At 38.4% G+C, this 17,914-nt stretch overlaps 1 protein-coding gene across 8 annotated transcripts in view; it reads left to right on the top strand.

The window, feature by feature from the left end:
• The window catches only part of LOC149575907 (RPA-interacting protein A), a 147,322-nt gene extending 131,779 nt beyond the window's left edge, over window positions 1-15,543 (top strand). For 6 of the 8 annotated variants that reach the window (XM_089815945.1, XM_089815938.1, XM_089815932.1 and 3 more), the window contains one exon: window positions 15,067-15,543. In XM_089815945.1, the coding sequence (XP_089672071.1) occupies window positions 15,067-15,228 (162 nt within the window). In that variant the 3' untranslated portion in view covers window positions 15,229-15,543. Of the gene's footprint in view, window positions 1-8,310; window positions 8,635-9,721; window positions 9,876-10,008; window positions 10,134-15,066 lie in introns of those variants that run through there. The other 2 variants (XR_016360270.1, XM_089815935.1) reach the window with 2 other exon arrangements.
• Window positions 15,544-17,914: the final 2,371 nt, after the last annotated feature.

The raw sequence follows: 17,914 nt of genomic DNA, 5'->3' as shown, positions 1-17,914 counted from the left end.
GGTGGAATCTTTCCTTTTTCTGGGTTCGTATTGTATGTTCTTACCGTCAGCTTTAGCTGTAACTGCCTTTCCTTCTTCCGCTTCTCTGTATTCATTTTCCTCTTCTTTCTCACCTTTGCCCACCTTTAACATATTATAGTTTGGAAAGAGTTCGTAGTCCTTTATCTGCCAGTGGTAAAGACCATTGACAGAATCCAAATTGTCGTCCGTTGATCCTCCTTCCAACTGCAAGACTCCCTCTTGATCTGGTTCCATACGCTGTCTCCCTTCATCCTCTTCTTCAGAATCTGATGACAGAGCTTCTTCCCTGATCATTTGAGTGTGTAGATCAATGACGTATTTTTGGCCTTTGCTTTCGAGTGATAAAGTATTTTTCTTCCAATCGTGTTTAACCTTGGCTTGTATCAACCACCCCCGGCCCAAAACGGCATCATATCCTCTTCGCTTCAATGGGATCACAACGAAATCCAACAGGAACAGCTGTGTTCCAATTGTCACTGGTTGTGCTGTCAGGACTCCCAATGGCCTGATTCCATGTTGATCGGCCATTAGCAGCTGAAATGTAGGTGGCCATAATGTCAGTTGTCCCAGCCTTTTCCAGGTGTCTTCGGGTAACACATTGACACCGGACCCTCCGTCCACAATCGTTTCCATCAATACAATCTCGAGAATTCCCATTTCGACAACTATCAGATGGCATCCGGATGAGAGGGCTAACAGCATCGGATCTTCTACACTTGTGCCACTTTCCTTCTCCTTTTTGTCCGTTGTACTTGCTCCACTTTCCTGCTCCCTTCCATGTTCTCCTGGTAGTTTAGCAGCGGGAACGATGTTTGTGAGTGCCAATCGGAGCTGAGGCATAGTGAGTAACAGATCATTTATCCTGACTGGTACCTTGGTTTGTAATATTTGCCATACCATGTTTTGTTCTGCGCAGTTCCGTACGGAAGTACCAGTCGTGTCCTTCAAGTGGGCCTTCTCTGCCTACGTTGCTTTTTGAATCTTTGCTTGTGCTTTCTCCAGTCTCTTCTTTTCTTCTGCCAAGTTGAGGTACACTTTCGCTTGCTTCCGTGTGATGGCCAGAACCGCATCTTCATCTATCCCAACAGTGATCAAATTTACTCCAAACTTCGGGCACTTAACATCTTCATGATCGCCAGGTCCGCACCATATGCATAACAATTTCGGTGTGTTCGCCGTTGTGCACTCTCGGGCGAAGTGGCCCCACAAATTACACACGCGACATTGATCTATGGGTCGGTCGTTCGCATCGTACCGAATTCAACTCCTCCCACCATTATTGTTGTTGCCGCTGTTGTTGTTTTGACCACACCGGTTATTTCTGTATCCTCCCGACGTGGCACCCTCCGTAGTGTTGTTCCCGTTCCCTCCTGATGCGAATGCCTCCAGTGTGAGGAACACTTGCTGCGGTGTCCTTGTTTTTAGGTTGAAAGGGCATTCCTTTATCGAGTGTCCCATGATTTGGCAAATCTCACAAAATTGATCTTTTGGGCAAGATCCTTTCGTATGGCCTTCTTTCTTGCACTCCGTGCACCATAGCTCATTGCCCTTAGTCTCCTTGTGCATGTTCTTGAACTCCATCATCATCTGAATCATGTCCTTCTGAAGAGTGTGGACCTTCTTGTTGTTGCCTTCATTGCCACTGCTATCTTCTCCTGAAGTTGTCATCATCTGAATCGGATGAACTATTCTTTTTCTTTTTGGTCTTCTTTTCACTTTCTAGGTTCATTGCTCGGTTGTATGCTTTAGTGTATGTCGATGGCGGCACGATTTTCATCTTCTTTCGCAGCTTCAGTTGAAGGCCTTTAATGAACCATCTTTTCTGTAACCCATCAGCTGGCTTATTCTCCATCTTATTAATGAGGTCCTTCAACTTCCTAGCGAAGACTTGAACTATTTCATTCTTCCCTTGCTTAGTATTGAATATCTCCGCTACAATCTCATTATCGTCGCGCAATATTTGAAATTTTGCGATGAACTCCTCCTTAATGTTATCCCAACTATTTAACTTTTGTGGATCTATATCACTAAACCAGTCAATCACAACACCCCGTAGGGTGACCGTAAATTGTTGGACCCATTCGTTTGTATCTGTTATGACATTTGCCCTCTAGATTGTTTCACATGTTTTATAATGTTGAATCGGATCGACGATTCCTTCACCATCAAATTTAGGCAACTTTTCTTTTGGTCCTGCCATTATTACTGGATGTTGTGGGTTTTGTTGTGTACCTGCGTTGTTTTGCACTCCCGCGTTGTTTTGCACTCCCGTGTTGTTCTGCACACCTGAGTTGTTCACACCCATGTTGTTCTGCACACGCACATTGTTTTCGACGCCCGCGTTGTTTTCAACACCCGCGTTGTTTCTAACACCCGTGGTGTTTTCGATACCCGCGTTGTTTTCAACACCCGCACTTTTTGCAATACCTGTGCTGTTTCCAACACCCACGTTGTTTTCGACTGTTGCGCTATTTGGTGAAGAAGGGTTTTCGTCAACCAAAGCTCTCTTTCTTGGAAGTATATCTTGGACGAAGAGTTCACTCCACGCTCGTGCTCCCTCGGCACTTTGAGCCGTGCGAGTCAATCCCCTTCTGTCTAGATTCTCTTCTCTCAACGTATACAGGTTTAGAAACTTCTCCCTTGCTTCTTCCACGAAATCGAGCAGCTATCAAGTGTCTTCCAACAATTTTTCAGTGCTTGTGTCCTTCGGTAACCTGTTGAAATCTCCGTCTGTGTTCAACCTATTGTGCCAAAATTAAATTTTCCTGTGCGGCGCATATTTTGTCGTTTTCCTTCAGCTTATTCTTATTCTTGTTCAAATAATTAGGCATTACTCTTCATTCGCTTGCCTTTCTAGGTCCATCTGGCAACGGCGTCAAATGTTTACCGCATAGATTAATTGATTGATGCACACACACTAGATGAGAATAGCAGAACTTCTTCCTTTATTCGCATATGCCAGAACATTACATTATGTTTGATAAGATGATTACAATGCTTCCCGAAGGGTGTATAAATACTTTCCTAAGAAACTTTCCGAAGGGGTCCGTCGGCTACATAACAAGAACCTTCCCGAAGTGACCTGTTGGCTACATAACAAGAACCTTCCTGAAAAGACCCGTCGGTTGATACACAATTTCATCTTGTTGGCTACACAATATTTACCTACGACAAGTGCTTACCTGAGTACGCAGTTCCATCGAACCTCGGCACCTCGAGTGACGTACCTGTTGACACCCACGCGGGAAGCAGTTTTGGAGAACCCATTACAAGATGTTGGGCAGACATAGGGTGAGGGAGTACCGCAAAGCGCTGTTGAACATATGGTGGAAGCAGTGGAGAAGGCTATAGGTGCACAGCAGATAGGGATGAGAGAGACATTTTTGGTTGATATAGTAGCTCTAGCGACTCAGGCTCGCCAGGTGTTAGATTCAACAAAAACTCAAGCATTGGATTCAGTGGTGAAGGAGCTGGAGGGAGTCATGTCTTTCATGAGGTTGGGATGCCCAGCGGCCTTCACAGTTTGTTTTGAGGAGCGGGGATGGCCGGATGTGGAGACTGCAGAGATGTGGCAAGACTAGGCCATGACGAGAGATCCTAGTATGGAGAGCCGGGTAGAGGCTTTGACTCATGAGATAGTGAAGTTACACAAGGAGGCTTTTTACACTTTTTGGAGGAGTTAGGCGGATCAGGGAGCAGCTGAGAGAGCTCGGGAGGAGTCAGCTGCCGGGTTAGATTCAAAGAGGGCAGCCTGGGAATCCGAGAGGACAGCCCTGATAGACAGATAGAATCAGCTATAGAAGTTAGCAGCAGAAAAGGAACAAGTGGCAGCAGGAAAAGAGGAAGAGTTGGGAGAAATTGTAGAGATGATGCAGTTAGCCCTAGAGCTTTAGATGGAAGCAGAAGCAGAATTGAAGATTAGGAAAGAGCAAGTCTACAAGCTACAGGCGAAGCTGAATGAGTTGAGGGCGCGGACGGCCACTACGCCAGGGACGCATCCCTCTGTTTAGTATTTATGCATTGATGTATTTTTTTTATTTTGAGTTTTGTTGTATTGTCATCCAAAGACGACTTTTCTTTTGGGGGGGATGATGTTGTCGGTAAAATTTATATTGTAACCGACGGGTAGAATAGTATCCGAACGAGTGCATGACGCTTGAGTCACCCCTTCAGAAAGGTATATGTACACCGTCCGAGATGGATTTTGGAATCATCATTGTAATCATTGTATTCGGATTGTAATCATTGAGTGCTTATATGAATAAAGTATCTGCTCTGTGTTGTATCATGCTACACTACATCTGTTAAGTTCTTTATCCTGTACGGTAAACAGACTTAGGATTATTATTGTGATCTCTTAAATTTGCTTGCACAAATTGATTTGAGGTTGTGTGTGAGATTAAGTCCCTTCTCTAAGGAGAGATTTCCCTTTATTTAAAACATGAAAAATTTGAGAGTGACAAAACATACGAGAGTGCTTGCAGACATCACTAATGGAAAAAGTTAAACCATTCATTCACATGCAATTGTGCAAAAATAATACTATATAAAGAAATAGCAATATATTTTCCCCTTAACTGCTGCATTGTCAAATATCAAATGCCCACTTGGAACAATGCAGATAACTAAGTGGAGGTGGACCAATTTTATCAATCAACATACATATAACTGTATTGTTGAGACCAATTAAAAAGTAAATGAATTTTTTGCATCACACTCATTTTCTGTTGAAAATCTATTTGATTAAATAGTATGTGAAATCTAAAACTGTATTAATAATCATTCCAGGTGAATTATAATTGTCTTGTCTCATTCTTATTTTCAGATGAAAATGTTTTTGCAAATTTATTGTTAATTCTTTTTTTGAGATTGAGATAAACTAGTTTCTTTCTGTTTGAAGAGTTTTATAGAAGTAGATGGAGATGTAGCTCTCTCTCTCTCTCTCTCTCTCTATATATATATATATATATACTTGTGTGTGTGTGTGTGTGTGTATATGTATGTATGTATGTATATATATGAAGATCACACGATTATACTGAGAGGGAGTGAATCAGTATAATAAGAAATTTGCCACTTTAAAACTTTTATCCAAACAATTAACTTCAAATGCTGAAATGATCAATTATGGACATGAACACAATGACACAATGTTTTATGTGGAAACCCAATGTGGGACAAAACCACGACAATAAATGCTTTTATACTGAACTTTGTTCTTTTACAATGTATTGTAGGCTTCGATCTATAGAGGCTACAACCTCTATGTTTATGAGTATCTACTCACTGGAAGCTCCAACTCCCACACTTCGCAAGCACCAACCTACAGGAAGCTCCAACTCCCTCTGCTTGTCTTCATGAGCACCGACCCACTACACACAGACCTCTTTTCCACCTTGGCAGTGTTGCTTACTTCAACTAATGATGGATGTTTTTACACACTAGTCTTCTTCTCCTCTCCTTTCTCCTCTTGAAGTCGGCCAGTCACTCTTCCTTGTCACTAAATAAATTTATATATCTGATAACAATCTGCATATATAAAATCTTTTAAATACACTGTTGGACTGTAATATATAAATTATATTTATGTAGCAGATTTAAGTACTCGAATATATATATTTTCCCTTTAATATTCCTTCATACACTCTTCTCTTTTATTTACTGCTGAGTTATCTTCTCTACGTTCTCTTTTTCATCTTTTTTTTTAACAAATGACATAAGGTGTATTTAAATCTTTACCACTATAATGTGTGACTTTTCAAAGTGAAGTTATGAACCTCTTTACTTTGCGTGCTTTATTTCTTTGGAGAAGTCTTCGTTCATTTAATATTCTTATATCACTGTTCATTACACACCCAGACTTGATCATTATTGTCTCTGTGAACATCTTCAATAATACTTTAGAACTTGATCAATACTCTGCTCACAGCACACTAACTTATAGTTTTTTAATGTCTTTTTAAACTTCAAACTTCACCCATGCAATTTCTATATGTTCATTTGTGCTACTTGGTCTGACTTCATCGACTTTCTGTTTGTTCCTGCAAACCCTCTTGTCTTTGACATGGTATAGGAACAGATATTTCTGAAGTTAACATTGTGACAGATACTCTGACTGGAACTGGCTGAGACCATTGTTTTTACCTCTTACCATTCTCTGAATGTTGTTTCATTGCACACTTCATTGCTGTATATACACGTCCTTTTATTTCACCATTTCTGACAATGAATGTCTGAAATAAAAACCCGGATGGCATACATATCGCTTGAATACCCCTTTTTGAGTGTAACTTTATCACTTCTCCAATATCCTCTCCCAACTCACACATCCTTGTACAACATGCCACGACAGACATTTTTGTTATTGCATTCTGCCAACATATGTTTCACTAGGTATTGACATGTATGTTTGTGTTTGTTGTCTATAAACAAATCATTTCTTTGATACCATTGTGGGATCCTCTGATGTGTCCATCTTATCACTAATAATTGTTTATTACATAGGCTCAACCAAACACTGCCTAAGTGTCTTTTATCGCATGTCTTATACGCTTCCTCTATATTTAATGTGGCATAGGTAGATTCATACTTTAGCACTGTTTTGACATTGGGTACATAGGAGTATTTGAATAAATGGTGATTATCATTGACTTTGCAAACTCATTATTTATTTCCCATTCAGATATAGTGGCTGCTATGTCCCAAGTTGCAGAATCATTGCTTTATCGGCTTGTTTCAGAACTCCAAACTGAAACGTGCTGGCATTCCCTTCTCAACATACTATGAATATGTTTGCTCATAGCCTTTATCTTCCATAACACTGCTATATTTGCATCACAGTTTGGTTGCTATATTTTAAGTCCAAAACTTGTTCATTGCATTGGCTTTTCTAAAGACTCATCCTGAATGGGTTTTAATTCAATCTGAAGTTTTATAGACAGCACAGTATAATTCACATCTTCGGTTCCTTATTTTGATATCATGTAAGTGTACTCCAAATACGTACTCTTGTGTAAGAAGCTTATGTAAACACTCAAGTGACCACTATCTTACATTATGTATAAATTTGTTTGTCCTTGTTCTTCAGATACCTCCATTCTGTGACATTAGTGACAATATTTCTTTGTACCTTTGACATCAATGACAATAATTCCATCAATATACATATACATACACATATACATAGACGTATATGTATATATATGTAATGTATTGATGCAGGAGCATCCTAGGCTAGTGAGCAATTCTGTATGTAGGAGCATCGAGCTTGAATTTGTGGACTTATAGTTTGTGCAGTCGGGGATGTGCTCAAAGAACATTGGGGAACCTTGTCCTAAGTGCGCATAAAGTTTGGGGGTTGGAGTTAGAGCCGTTTTGGTGGTTGTTGGTAGTGTGTTCCTATTTCTTGGATAGACTTTAGAGATTGTTTTCGTGAGCTTCATTCTGTTGGACTTGGCTCGTGCTCTCTTGGATTTGGATCTTTGGATGACACATTGACCTATACCTAAGGGTGCGTACTTTTGTGTTGTCATATGAGTTAGTTATGCATTGTAAACTTGAGGCTTGTCCTAAGTATTCAGTTGTTTCATGTATTTAATGTCTGTTGCCAAGCCAACCAGCCAACTTGTGGCTTAGTTTAGTATAAGTAGAGGGTCTTGTGGTGTCTTGAGTCATTTAGTTTAGCATGGAGTAGTAGAGAGGAGCGAAGTCTAGTAGAGCTAGTAGCTAAGTGTGGGCTTGGGAAAACAAGAAGGTTGCTTGGTGGCTTGCGAGCACAAGTTCAAATTATTCCTAGGGTATCTACTAGATTGTGGTCTGGGCTAGCTAGGTGTTTGGATATTGCCAATCTTGCATAACTGTTTATAGCCAGGCATGTTGGATGTAAATCTTATGATTTTATATTATGTGGGTTGGCATTATTTTGGACTAAATATCAGTGTTGTTATTATACTTCCATTGTGTGGTTATTTGTTGTGAGCTAAGACATCTCCATTGGGGATTCTCCTGCCTTGTATTACATCATGTATATACATATATAGTCCAATAATAAAGAACTGAAATAACTCTTCAAATACAATATTCTGAAAGTACCTGCAACGAGCAATACCCTTGTTTCTTTCTGTTTGAATAGTTTTATAGAAGTAGATGGAGATGTGGAAATCACTCTCTCTTTGTGTGTATGTGTGTGTGTGTGGTGCAATAATAAAGAACTGAAATAACTCTTCAAATACAATATTTTGAAAGTACCCACAATGAGCAATAGACTTAAAGTACAATATCCTGAAACAGTGGAGGAGGATTCACTTACAATGATTTTGAAGACTTCTGTGAGAAGCATGGAACAAGAAGAAAGTTCTTAGCAGCACGAACTCTGCAACAAAAAGGAATTGTGGAAAAAAATAACAGAAAAGTCCAAGAAATGGCTAGAGCCATCTTATACGAGTCAAGGTTATCTGACACCTTTTGGAGAGACATCGTACATATGATAGTTCACATTTTGAATCATACAATATGCCTTATGAGTCATGGAGAGGAATGCTTGCAACAATGTAGTTTTTCAAAGTGTTTGAAAACACATGTTACACAAGGAGAAATGAAGATTTAGGGATTGTTTGGCTGCTGGAATTTGATATTCTGGGTTTTGTATTGTGGAATTTGATATTTTAGATTTGCTATTTTGGAATTTTTTATTCTAGATTGGTTATTTCTGATCCGTTTGGTTCTACAGATCTAAAATTGGAATTTGAATATTTTTTATCTGGATGCTTTTTGAATTTGAGGAGGCTCCACCTGCAGAAGTTGCTTTGCTCATTACAAAATTTATTCCTTCTTTAATTCCTCCCCTCCACCGCCACCATCTCCCAATGTTCAACCGCTTTCTCCATCAACGTTACTACTGTGAACAATGAGCGACGTGCATAGTAAGTATCTTACAACCTGATTTTTCAGTTATTATTGTTTCCACCTAATTCCATAGAAATAGAGAAAAAAATTAACCAGATCAATGCTTGCTCACCTACTTTTGAGCTTGTCAAGAAAGGAAGACTGTTTAGAAGGTCTAGAGCAAACCACATACCACATATAGAGGACCCCCCGTCCTGTTTGAAAACCCTCCTCTTTACTACAATTTTTTTTTTTTTTAAATTTTATTTTATCTCCTTTCTTCAAACTCACCTTGAATCTCCTCAATAGCCTCTCCTACTCTCCTTCATAGACCCTTGAGCAATTAAATTAAATGTCTATGACACCTGTTTCTAGTTCATTTTTACTGTTTCTTTATATCCTTCAAATAAGCAAAGTAATGCTTAGTATTTGGGGTCAACTATCCATGAGACAAAATACAACAAAAATAAATTTATTTTAAAGTAATGATTAGTATTTGGGCCAGCTATCAATGAAAATAAATTTATTTTAAAGTAATGCTTAGTATTTGGGCCGGCTATCAACGAGACAGAATATAACAAAAATAGATTTATTTTTTCTTTCAGATTTTCATTGATTTTTAGTAAACTTTTTGTTTTATTTTTATTTTTTAATTATTGAAAAAAATATATATAATATATTTTTTATTTTTGAATACCACACACCCCAATGAATGTTAGACAATCAACAAGGCTAAGTAGACCTTCAGAAAGATTTTCTCCTTCTTTAAATTCTATTTTACTTACTGATGCTGTTAAACTTGAATGTTATGATGAAGTTGTGCAGCTGGATACTAAGATTCAATGGAAGTCTGCAATGAAGGATGAAATGCTCTTTGCTGAAAAATAAAACTTGGGATTTATGCAAGTTGCCTGCAGGTAAAAGGGCTTTACAGAATAAGTGGGTTTACAGGTTGAAAGAAGAGGATAGAGGTAAGAAAAGATTTAAAGCCAAGTTAGTGGTAAAAGGATTTGCATAGAAAAAAGGCATTGATTTTGATGAGATAGTTTCTCCTGTTGTTAAAATGATAGTTTCTCTTGTTGTTAAAATGATTTCTATTTGCAGTGTTTTAAGTGTTGTGGCTACTGAAGAGTTGCATTTGGAGTAGCTTCATGTTAAAACAACCTTTCTTCATGGTGATTTGGATGAAGAGATCTATATGGCATAATCATAGGGATTTGAGGTCAAAGGTAAGGAGAATTTAGTGTGCAGATTGAAGAAATGTTTATATCATTTGAAGCAAGCACCTCGGCAATAGTATCTGAAATTTGACAATTTTATGCATGAGCATGGATATAGTAGGTGTCATTTAGATCATTGTGTTTATTTTAAGAGGTTGGATGATGACAACTACATTATTTTATGTTTATATATTGATGACACACTTGTTGCTAGGTCTAACATGGATCACATTAAGGGGTTAAAAGAACAGTTAGAACATTCATTTGCTATGAGGATTTGAGGGTAGCAAAACAAATCCTTGGTATGGGGATTTGTAGAGATAGGAAAAATAGGAAATTGATATTATCTCAGGCTGATTATATTGCAAAGGTGTTGCAACGTTTCTCTATGGAGAATGCTAAAGCTATCAGCACACCTTTACTTGGTCATTTGAAGTTGACTAAGGAGATGTGTCCCAAGACACAAGAAGAGGAGGATAAGATGTCTAAGCTACCTTATGCTTCAGCTATAGGAAGCTTGATGTATGCTATGGTATGTACTATGCCAATATTGCACATGTAGTGGGAGTTGTTAGCAAAGATATGAGTCATCCAAGAATTGAGCATTGGAATGTAGTTAAATGAATTCTTAGATATTTGAGAGGAACATCCAGTAAGTGTTTACATTTTGGGGGCTCTACTACTGATTTACAGGGCTATGTTGACTCAGATTTGGCAGGGGATATTGATACCAGGCAGAGTACTACAGGTTATGTAATTACTGTTGGTGGGGCAGCAGTGACCTGGGTTTCTCGATTACAGAAGGTTAATACTTTATCCACTACAGAGGCAGAGTATGTTGCTGCTACAGAGGCATTGAAGGAGATGATATGGCTTCAGTTTTTCATGGAAGAATTGGGACACCCATAGAGGGATAATTATTTTTTCACCGATAGCCAAAGTGACATTCATCAAAGAATTCAACCCTACATTCAAAGGGAAAACACATACAGTTGCGATACCATTTCATTCAGTCAGTTTTGGATGATGGACAGTTAAAGTTGGAGAAGATACATACAGATGACAATCAAGCGGATATGTTTACAAAGGTAGTGAGAAGGGAGAAGCTGAACACCTCTTCAGCTTCTGTTGGTCTTTTCGACTGAACAGAGTAAAAGAATTGCAGTGTCCAAGGTGGTTTGATATATTCCAGTGGGAGCTACAGGTTTAGCAGTGCTATGGTCAGTCTCCAAGTGGGAGGTTATTGTTGTGGAGTCTGATCAATCTCCAATTGAGAGATTGTTGTGATGTTGAGCCTAATCAGACTCGGAGGTTTATTCGGTGTGGTTTTCTCCCCATATTATTTCTACAGGGGTTTGCAAGACGGGGTCAAGTGGCAGCACCCTAGGTGTGCTCCCTGTCACAGTACAGGGTGGGGTTAGGGGCAATGCCCCCATGGGGGTTTTCAGGGGTAGTGACCCCGAACCCAAAAATTCTCCTATATTGTAAAAAGTGTCAACTACTATTTTTCCTGTTGGATGACTTATTCTAGCCCTAATTTTGTAAGTGGCAAAAGCTTGTATAAAAAAGGCTTAGGGTTAGGGATTTCATAATGTAATGGTGATATTGTAGCTTCCTGTGGCGGTATTGAGCTGTAAGGGGTTGCGGATTGTATCACTGGATAATAATAATATTGGACTTGTTGGTGAATGTAGCCTAGGGATTGGGTGAACCACGTTAAACCTTGGTGTCTTGTGTTCTCTTTTATGCGATCTACTATTTTCTGGTATTGTTTATTTTTGCATGTCACTGTTATTTCTGTCTGAGGTTAATCCTAATAGTATACCAGGCAGAGTACTACAGGTTATGTAATTACTGTTGGTGGGGCAGCAGTGACCTGGGTTTCTCGATTACAGAAGGTTAATACTTTATCCACTACAGAGGCAGAGTATGTTGCTGCTACAGAGGCATTGAAGGAGATGATATGGCTTCAGTTTTTCATGGAAGAATTGGGACACCCATAGAGGGATAATTATTTTTTCACCGATAGCCAAAGTGACATTCATCAAAGAATTCAACCCTACATTCAAAGGGAAAACACATACAGTTGCGATACCATTTCATTCAGTCAGTTTTGGATGATGGACAGTTAAAGTTGGAGAAGATACATACAGATGACAATCAAGCGGATATGTTTACAAAGGTAGTGAGAAGGGAGAAGCTGAACACCTCTTCAGCTTCTGTTGGTCTTTTCGACTGAACAGAGTAAAAGAATTGCAGTGTCCAAGGTGGTTTGATATATTCCAGTGGGAGCTACAGGTTTAGCAGTGCTATGGTCAGTCTCCAAGTGGGAGGTTATTGTTGTGGAGTCTGATCAATCTCCAATTGAGAGATTGTTGTGATGTTGAGCCTAATCAGACTCGGAGGTTTATTCGGTGTGGTTTTCTCCCCATATTATTTCTACAGGGGTTTGCAAGACGGGGTCAAGTGGCAGCACCCTAGGTGTGCTCCCTGTCACAGTACAGGGTGGGGTTAGGGGCAATGCCCCCATGGGGGTTTTCAGGGGTAGTGACCCCGAACCCAAAAATTCTCCTATATTGTAAAAAGTGTCAACTACTATTTTTCCTGTTGGATGACTTATTCTAGCCCTAATTTTGTAAGTGGCAAAAGCTTGTATAAAAAAGGCTTAGGGTTAGGGATTTCATAATGTAATGGTGATATTGTAGCTTCCTGTGGCGGTATTGAGCTGTAAGGGGTTGCGGATTGTATCACTGGATAATAATAATATTGGACTTGTTGGTGAATGTAGCCTAGGGATTGGGTGAACCACGTTAAACCTTGGTGTCTTGTGTTCTCTTTTATGCGATCTACTATTTTCTGGTATTGTTTATTTTTGCATGTCACTGTTATTTCTGTCTGAGGTTAATCCTAATAGTATCCTAGGTCTATTGCAAAATTGAATATAGGGGACACCCTTTTATAAGTCATGAATATTTCACTTTTGTAGTGAGCTAACAACCATTTTCTTTTTTCAAACTTCAACATGTATTTGGTTTTTCCTAGCAAAATGACATTGGTAGATATGCAAAATGTAGTTTTTAGTCAACTCAAGTTGTCTCATCGTCAATGAACACTTGCAAGTGGAAAGAGATTTACCTAGAACCACTAAAAATTACTTGATGGTAAGGGAGATAAACTTCCTGAATCATGTAAGTAACCAATCAGGTCTCAAGTCTACAATGAAACTTCTTCCTGTGCATACATATCAAATTACTCTTGCCACAAAGCAACATCAACTCCAGGACTTGTATATGAATTCCATGTGGTCTTCTTGTACACACACAAGCGCTAGATGTTCTTGTAGCACCCAATAAACATATTGAGGCTATTGTCTGCCATTTATAGTGAATCCTTGTAAAGAGGCAACTGAAAATGCCCTTGGGATCATAAACATACATCATGATGGCAACAAGTGCATTTTTTAGCTTCTTAACATCATCAACAATTAGTCACATCTTTTCAAAAGCATTTATGGCTTTCCTATATATGGATCAGGTCAAGAGTGTGTTTATCCTTCAAACTATGGAGTTGGGGGCGTCTGGACAAATTGGAAGGTTGCAACTTGCAAGTTGTGGGCTGCGCTTGTAGAATGAGTGTATTGTGGGCTTGTGGGATTGGAAGGCATGTGAGCAAAATGCATGTAAATTTGCAATTGATGCCCACAAGTCTAGAAGGTATAAGTGTTATGGGAGGAACCCCAGAAGTTGTATTTTTCAGTGAATCCAAATCATTTGTTTCAACTTTCTGCTTTATGCATGTGTTCCTCTCTCCACAGTTTTTTTAATGGGCAGTGAATTCCCTACAGATGGCTTATTTGAAATTAAGCAGCGTCTACCTCCACTAACAAATAACAGCAGCGTTTCTATAGCCACGTTGACTTCAAAATGACATCAACAAATTTAGACATGATTTAACACGGAAGTGGAGGCAGACGTAAATAGTTTGTTCCATTATGTTTTTAATATTATTTCAAATTTTAGGTGATTAGGAAGTTTGATTAAGGAATTCCTCATTCGAGTCACTAACAGTGAATAATAGAGAAGAATGGCAAAATCACATCTTCAACCAAGAATCATCTACCATAGTAAAAATCTTCAGTTTTAGCAAGACTGATATGATGTTACATTAATTTATGTTATTTCTTGAAGAATCGTCAAGAGTCAAAGTGAACTTACAACAGCGACTTTCATGAAAGAGGTTGAATTAGTCAGTTATTTCTAGTTTTGTTATAAATATTGGATAGCAGCACTAACAGATTACAGTGATTTAATTTGATACAATCATAACTTCGTTTTATTTTTTCTGCATTTCATGAAAAATTATCTTTGATATACAAAAACATGTTAAGAATGGAATGCTAAGCTCTGCTGAACCGCAAAAAGAAAATGCAGGCTGACATATTTCTTGCTAAAATCAACATGCATGCGAAATTGTGTTATTGAATAGATTTGGAAGCATGTGACCTGCCAGAATTAATACTTAGTGTTAAGGAGTCACAATAGACCAAGACAGCCATTCCCAAACCATCAAGTCTGGTCCACAATTGTCACTGGAAAAAATCCTCTTTATATTCTGCTAATTCTATCAGTTGCTCTGCAAGTCTTTCATTCTTCACGTGGATGGGTTAGAAGCTGAATAATTTCAATTGTTTGAGTGTTCCAAGGAATCATCCTCTTTGTATTCTGCTAATTCTATCAGTTGCTCTGCAAATCTTTCATTCTTCACGTGGATGGGTCACAAGCTGAATAATTTCCACTGAATAATAATCACTGTAGACATTCTTGTGCCCATATTCACATTTTGCACCTCATTTTTTATGAAGCTTAAAAAAAATTAAATAAATTGTTTTTTGTTTTTTCAGTAATTGAAATAAACAATTTCTCTTTTGTTATGTTTGTACCAGGTGGATATAGAATTTTTACGAAAACGTCTTTCAGAGGTTTTGGAAGAACATTATAAGAAAGGATGTAAAGGCCAAACAAAGTTTTGTTCAGAAAATCAGTTTAATATATATGCTCTATACATGCAGTGTAACATGTGTGAAGCCTTTGAGATTGTATTATGAGCCTGATATATACAGATGGATGTATACAGTTCTGTTTTGTCATCAATTACCATAACACTCTTTAAAGAAGATTCAATATGGGAAACCTGCAACTGGGTGAGCTTGCCAAGTGTAGTTCACTGCAGTTTATTTTGCCATTCAAAGTATTCAATCACGTTAATGACAGTTCAGGAGCAAGCCAGGTAAAGTTTGCTTCTTGTGGGTTACATGGCAGTCATTTCAAACCTAAATAAAGTTGCTTGTATATCTATGTTTGTTACAAAGAAAGTATGTGCTTTTTTCCTCAAGTGAAAATATTGGTTTGATTTCCGGGTATTGTGGCCTATATTTTTAATTTAGGTTTTGAGTTTAATTATTTGCTAGTAATTAATTTTAATTATACCTAATTGGAAATGAACAATTGTGCTTGTATTTTTAGTATAATTCTATTTTCGCAATCATTATATAAATAATCTGCTTGTTGAGAATATATGTGAAGATTGTAGATTGCAATCTTGTTTATTGGGAAATGTATTCAAGTATTGTGTTTCAGTACATATCATCCTCTATGTAATTGGACATATAGTTGTGCTCTAATTTTGTGTTTCATGTGTATGGATGTCTTTCAAAAGAGGAAGAATGAGTGAATGAAAATCTTTCTTGCCACCTTCCCCGAGTATTTCATCTTCCTCGTTATGTTAGAATTACCAAGTCCATATTTCAAATAGAAGTTTATGTCAATGTAGGGTTTTGGTCCAAGTCGCTTCTCATTGGGCTCTCTCTACTCCTTTGTGCGGATTTTCGGGAATTTAGTGCTTCGGCTTGCTTAGTGCGAAAAATGCTTCAGTCGGGTGCCCGTGGGAAATTGTTGTTCAGATACAAGTCCTGCGTTCTTATTTCATTAAGAGGAGTTCAGGATCTCCCCTCTCCCACTTCTTTTCCGGTCGGAGAAGTTGTTCTGGTGTGACTTTGCAAAGCTACTAGTTGAACCTGTGGTGGTATGTATGTTTGAGGTTTCAAGGAATATTCCAGTGGAGATTTAGTCAGGGTGCGCCTTTAGGGAGAACCTCTTCTCAATGATTCTTGCAATAAAGGAAAAGATAAAAGTCATTACTTTGTGTAAAAGTAGCAAAATGCCTTCTTCAGCGCACCAAGCAGAACTACTAGATGCGAAATCAGATTTCGAGTCTGGCAAGGACCATCACTTTCCTTAGCATTAAATTGGAGTCAGAAGATTAAAGGTCTTCTTTTACTTAAAACGACAAGATTTGAGAAAAGATTTGCTTGATATGGGTAAAGTTGTATTAACAAGACGTGATTGACATCACTTTTGGTTGTTAACCTTGCTTTTATTTCAAATCTGATCGTTAATCCTCGGAATGTCTCTTAGGATTTAATGTGAGATTGCGACTCCGAACTTTCCACAATGAAGTGTGTGGCAGACACTTCTTTTTTGTTAAAACCTTCAAAATATTAAGGTAATGCTATGATTGGCCGAAAATTATCAAAGATGCATACAAGTGGGTGTTATAGTGCGAGAAATGCAAAATGTTCGCTAGAAAACCTTAGTTAGCCGCCTTGCCAATAAACCTTATAGTGATCGAAGGTCCTTTCCAGTAGTGGGGAATAAATTTCATAGGACCAATCTGTAATGACCCGTATCTACAACTCCTCTAAAAATCAATATATAACCACTATAACGCTTGTACGGATGTCAGATGGAGTGTAGGACAATGCTAAAGGCCATAGTGCAAGTTGTACGATATGTTATAGGACACCAAAAGTGTCATACGGTGGAAGAGATGTGATGTTCGGCTACCAGTTTGGCCGTACAGAGGTATAAGGGGTATGTACAATGAAGTGAGAATGAAGTTGTACGGTTAGCAAAGTAGCCATACGGTAGGAACTATGGGGGGCATACAGTGAGCATATGGAGGCTGTATGATCGAGTATATGGAGGTTGTACGGTTGGTTGGGAGGTAGTATGGCATAGCTTGGAGGCCATACAGTGAGTAATGGTAGTTGCGCAAAGAGTTGTGAGAAATAGAGGAGGGTATAGAATGAAGATTCAGTTGAGACAAATGGTGTACAAAAAATGTCAAGTACTGCAACTAGAACTTAAAGACCCAAATTCATCAAACAATGCCAAAACACGAATGGAGATAGAACATATATATTCTTCAAATAATATTTGCCACAAAACGGTTCTCCGATTTTCCAAATCCGAGCAAATTATTACAGGTGACGGAATAGGGTGGGGTTGAATCCCACCAAAACCAAAAAGCCAATTAGGGAAAATCTTTCACTTTCGAAATGGAGAACAACAAAGAATCCCAACAAGAATTCGCAGTACAAAGAAGTATAATCAAATTGCATACCTAATGGCTACCAACAAGCTATGCTTAAATACTTGTCGAGAAAACTCTTCGAGGGTGTACAAAGATAGCCGACGGCAACACAAACTACGAAAACAAAACAAAAATGGTCCGAGATATATTAAATCAATCGACTCATTAACAATAGTTTGATTAAAGATTTATTTTATAATGGGGACATTATAGTCCTCTTATCCCAAATTTTGCTTGTCCTCAGGCAATTGCAATGCCAGATGTTGTAGAATGTGCTCACCCTCCCACGTCAAGTGTTTCCAACGTACCAAATATTCTTTCACCATGCACTTCCATAGAGTCTTCTCACATACTTCAAT

The sequence above is a fragment of the Cupressus sempervirens genome, chromosome 1 (genome assembly GCF_028749045.1).
Source record: "Cupressus sempervirens isolate cs-2001-9-10 chromosome 1, ASM2874904v1, whole genome shotgun sequence".
In the NCBI taxonomy this organism is placed as follows: Eukaryota; Viridiplantae; Streptophyta; class Pinopsida; order Cupressales; family Cupressaceae; genus Cupressus; species Cupressus sempervirens.
Note: the sequence above shows the minus strand (reverse complement) of the source record. Positions and strands in the feature narration are given on the sequence as shown.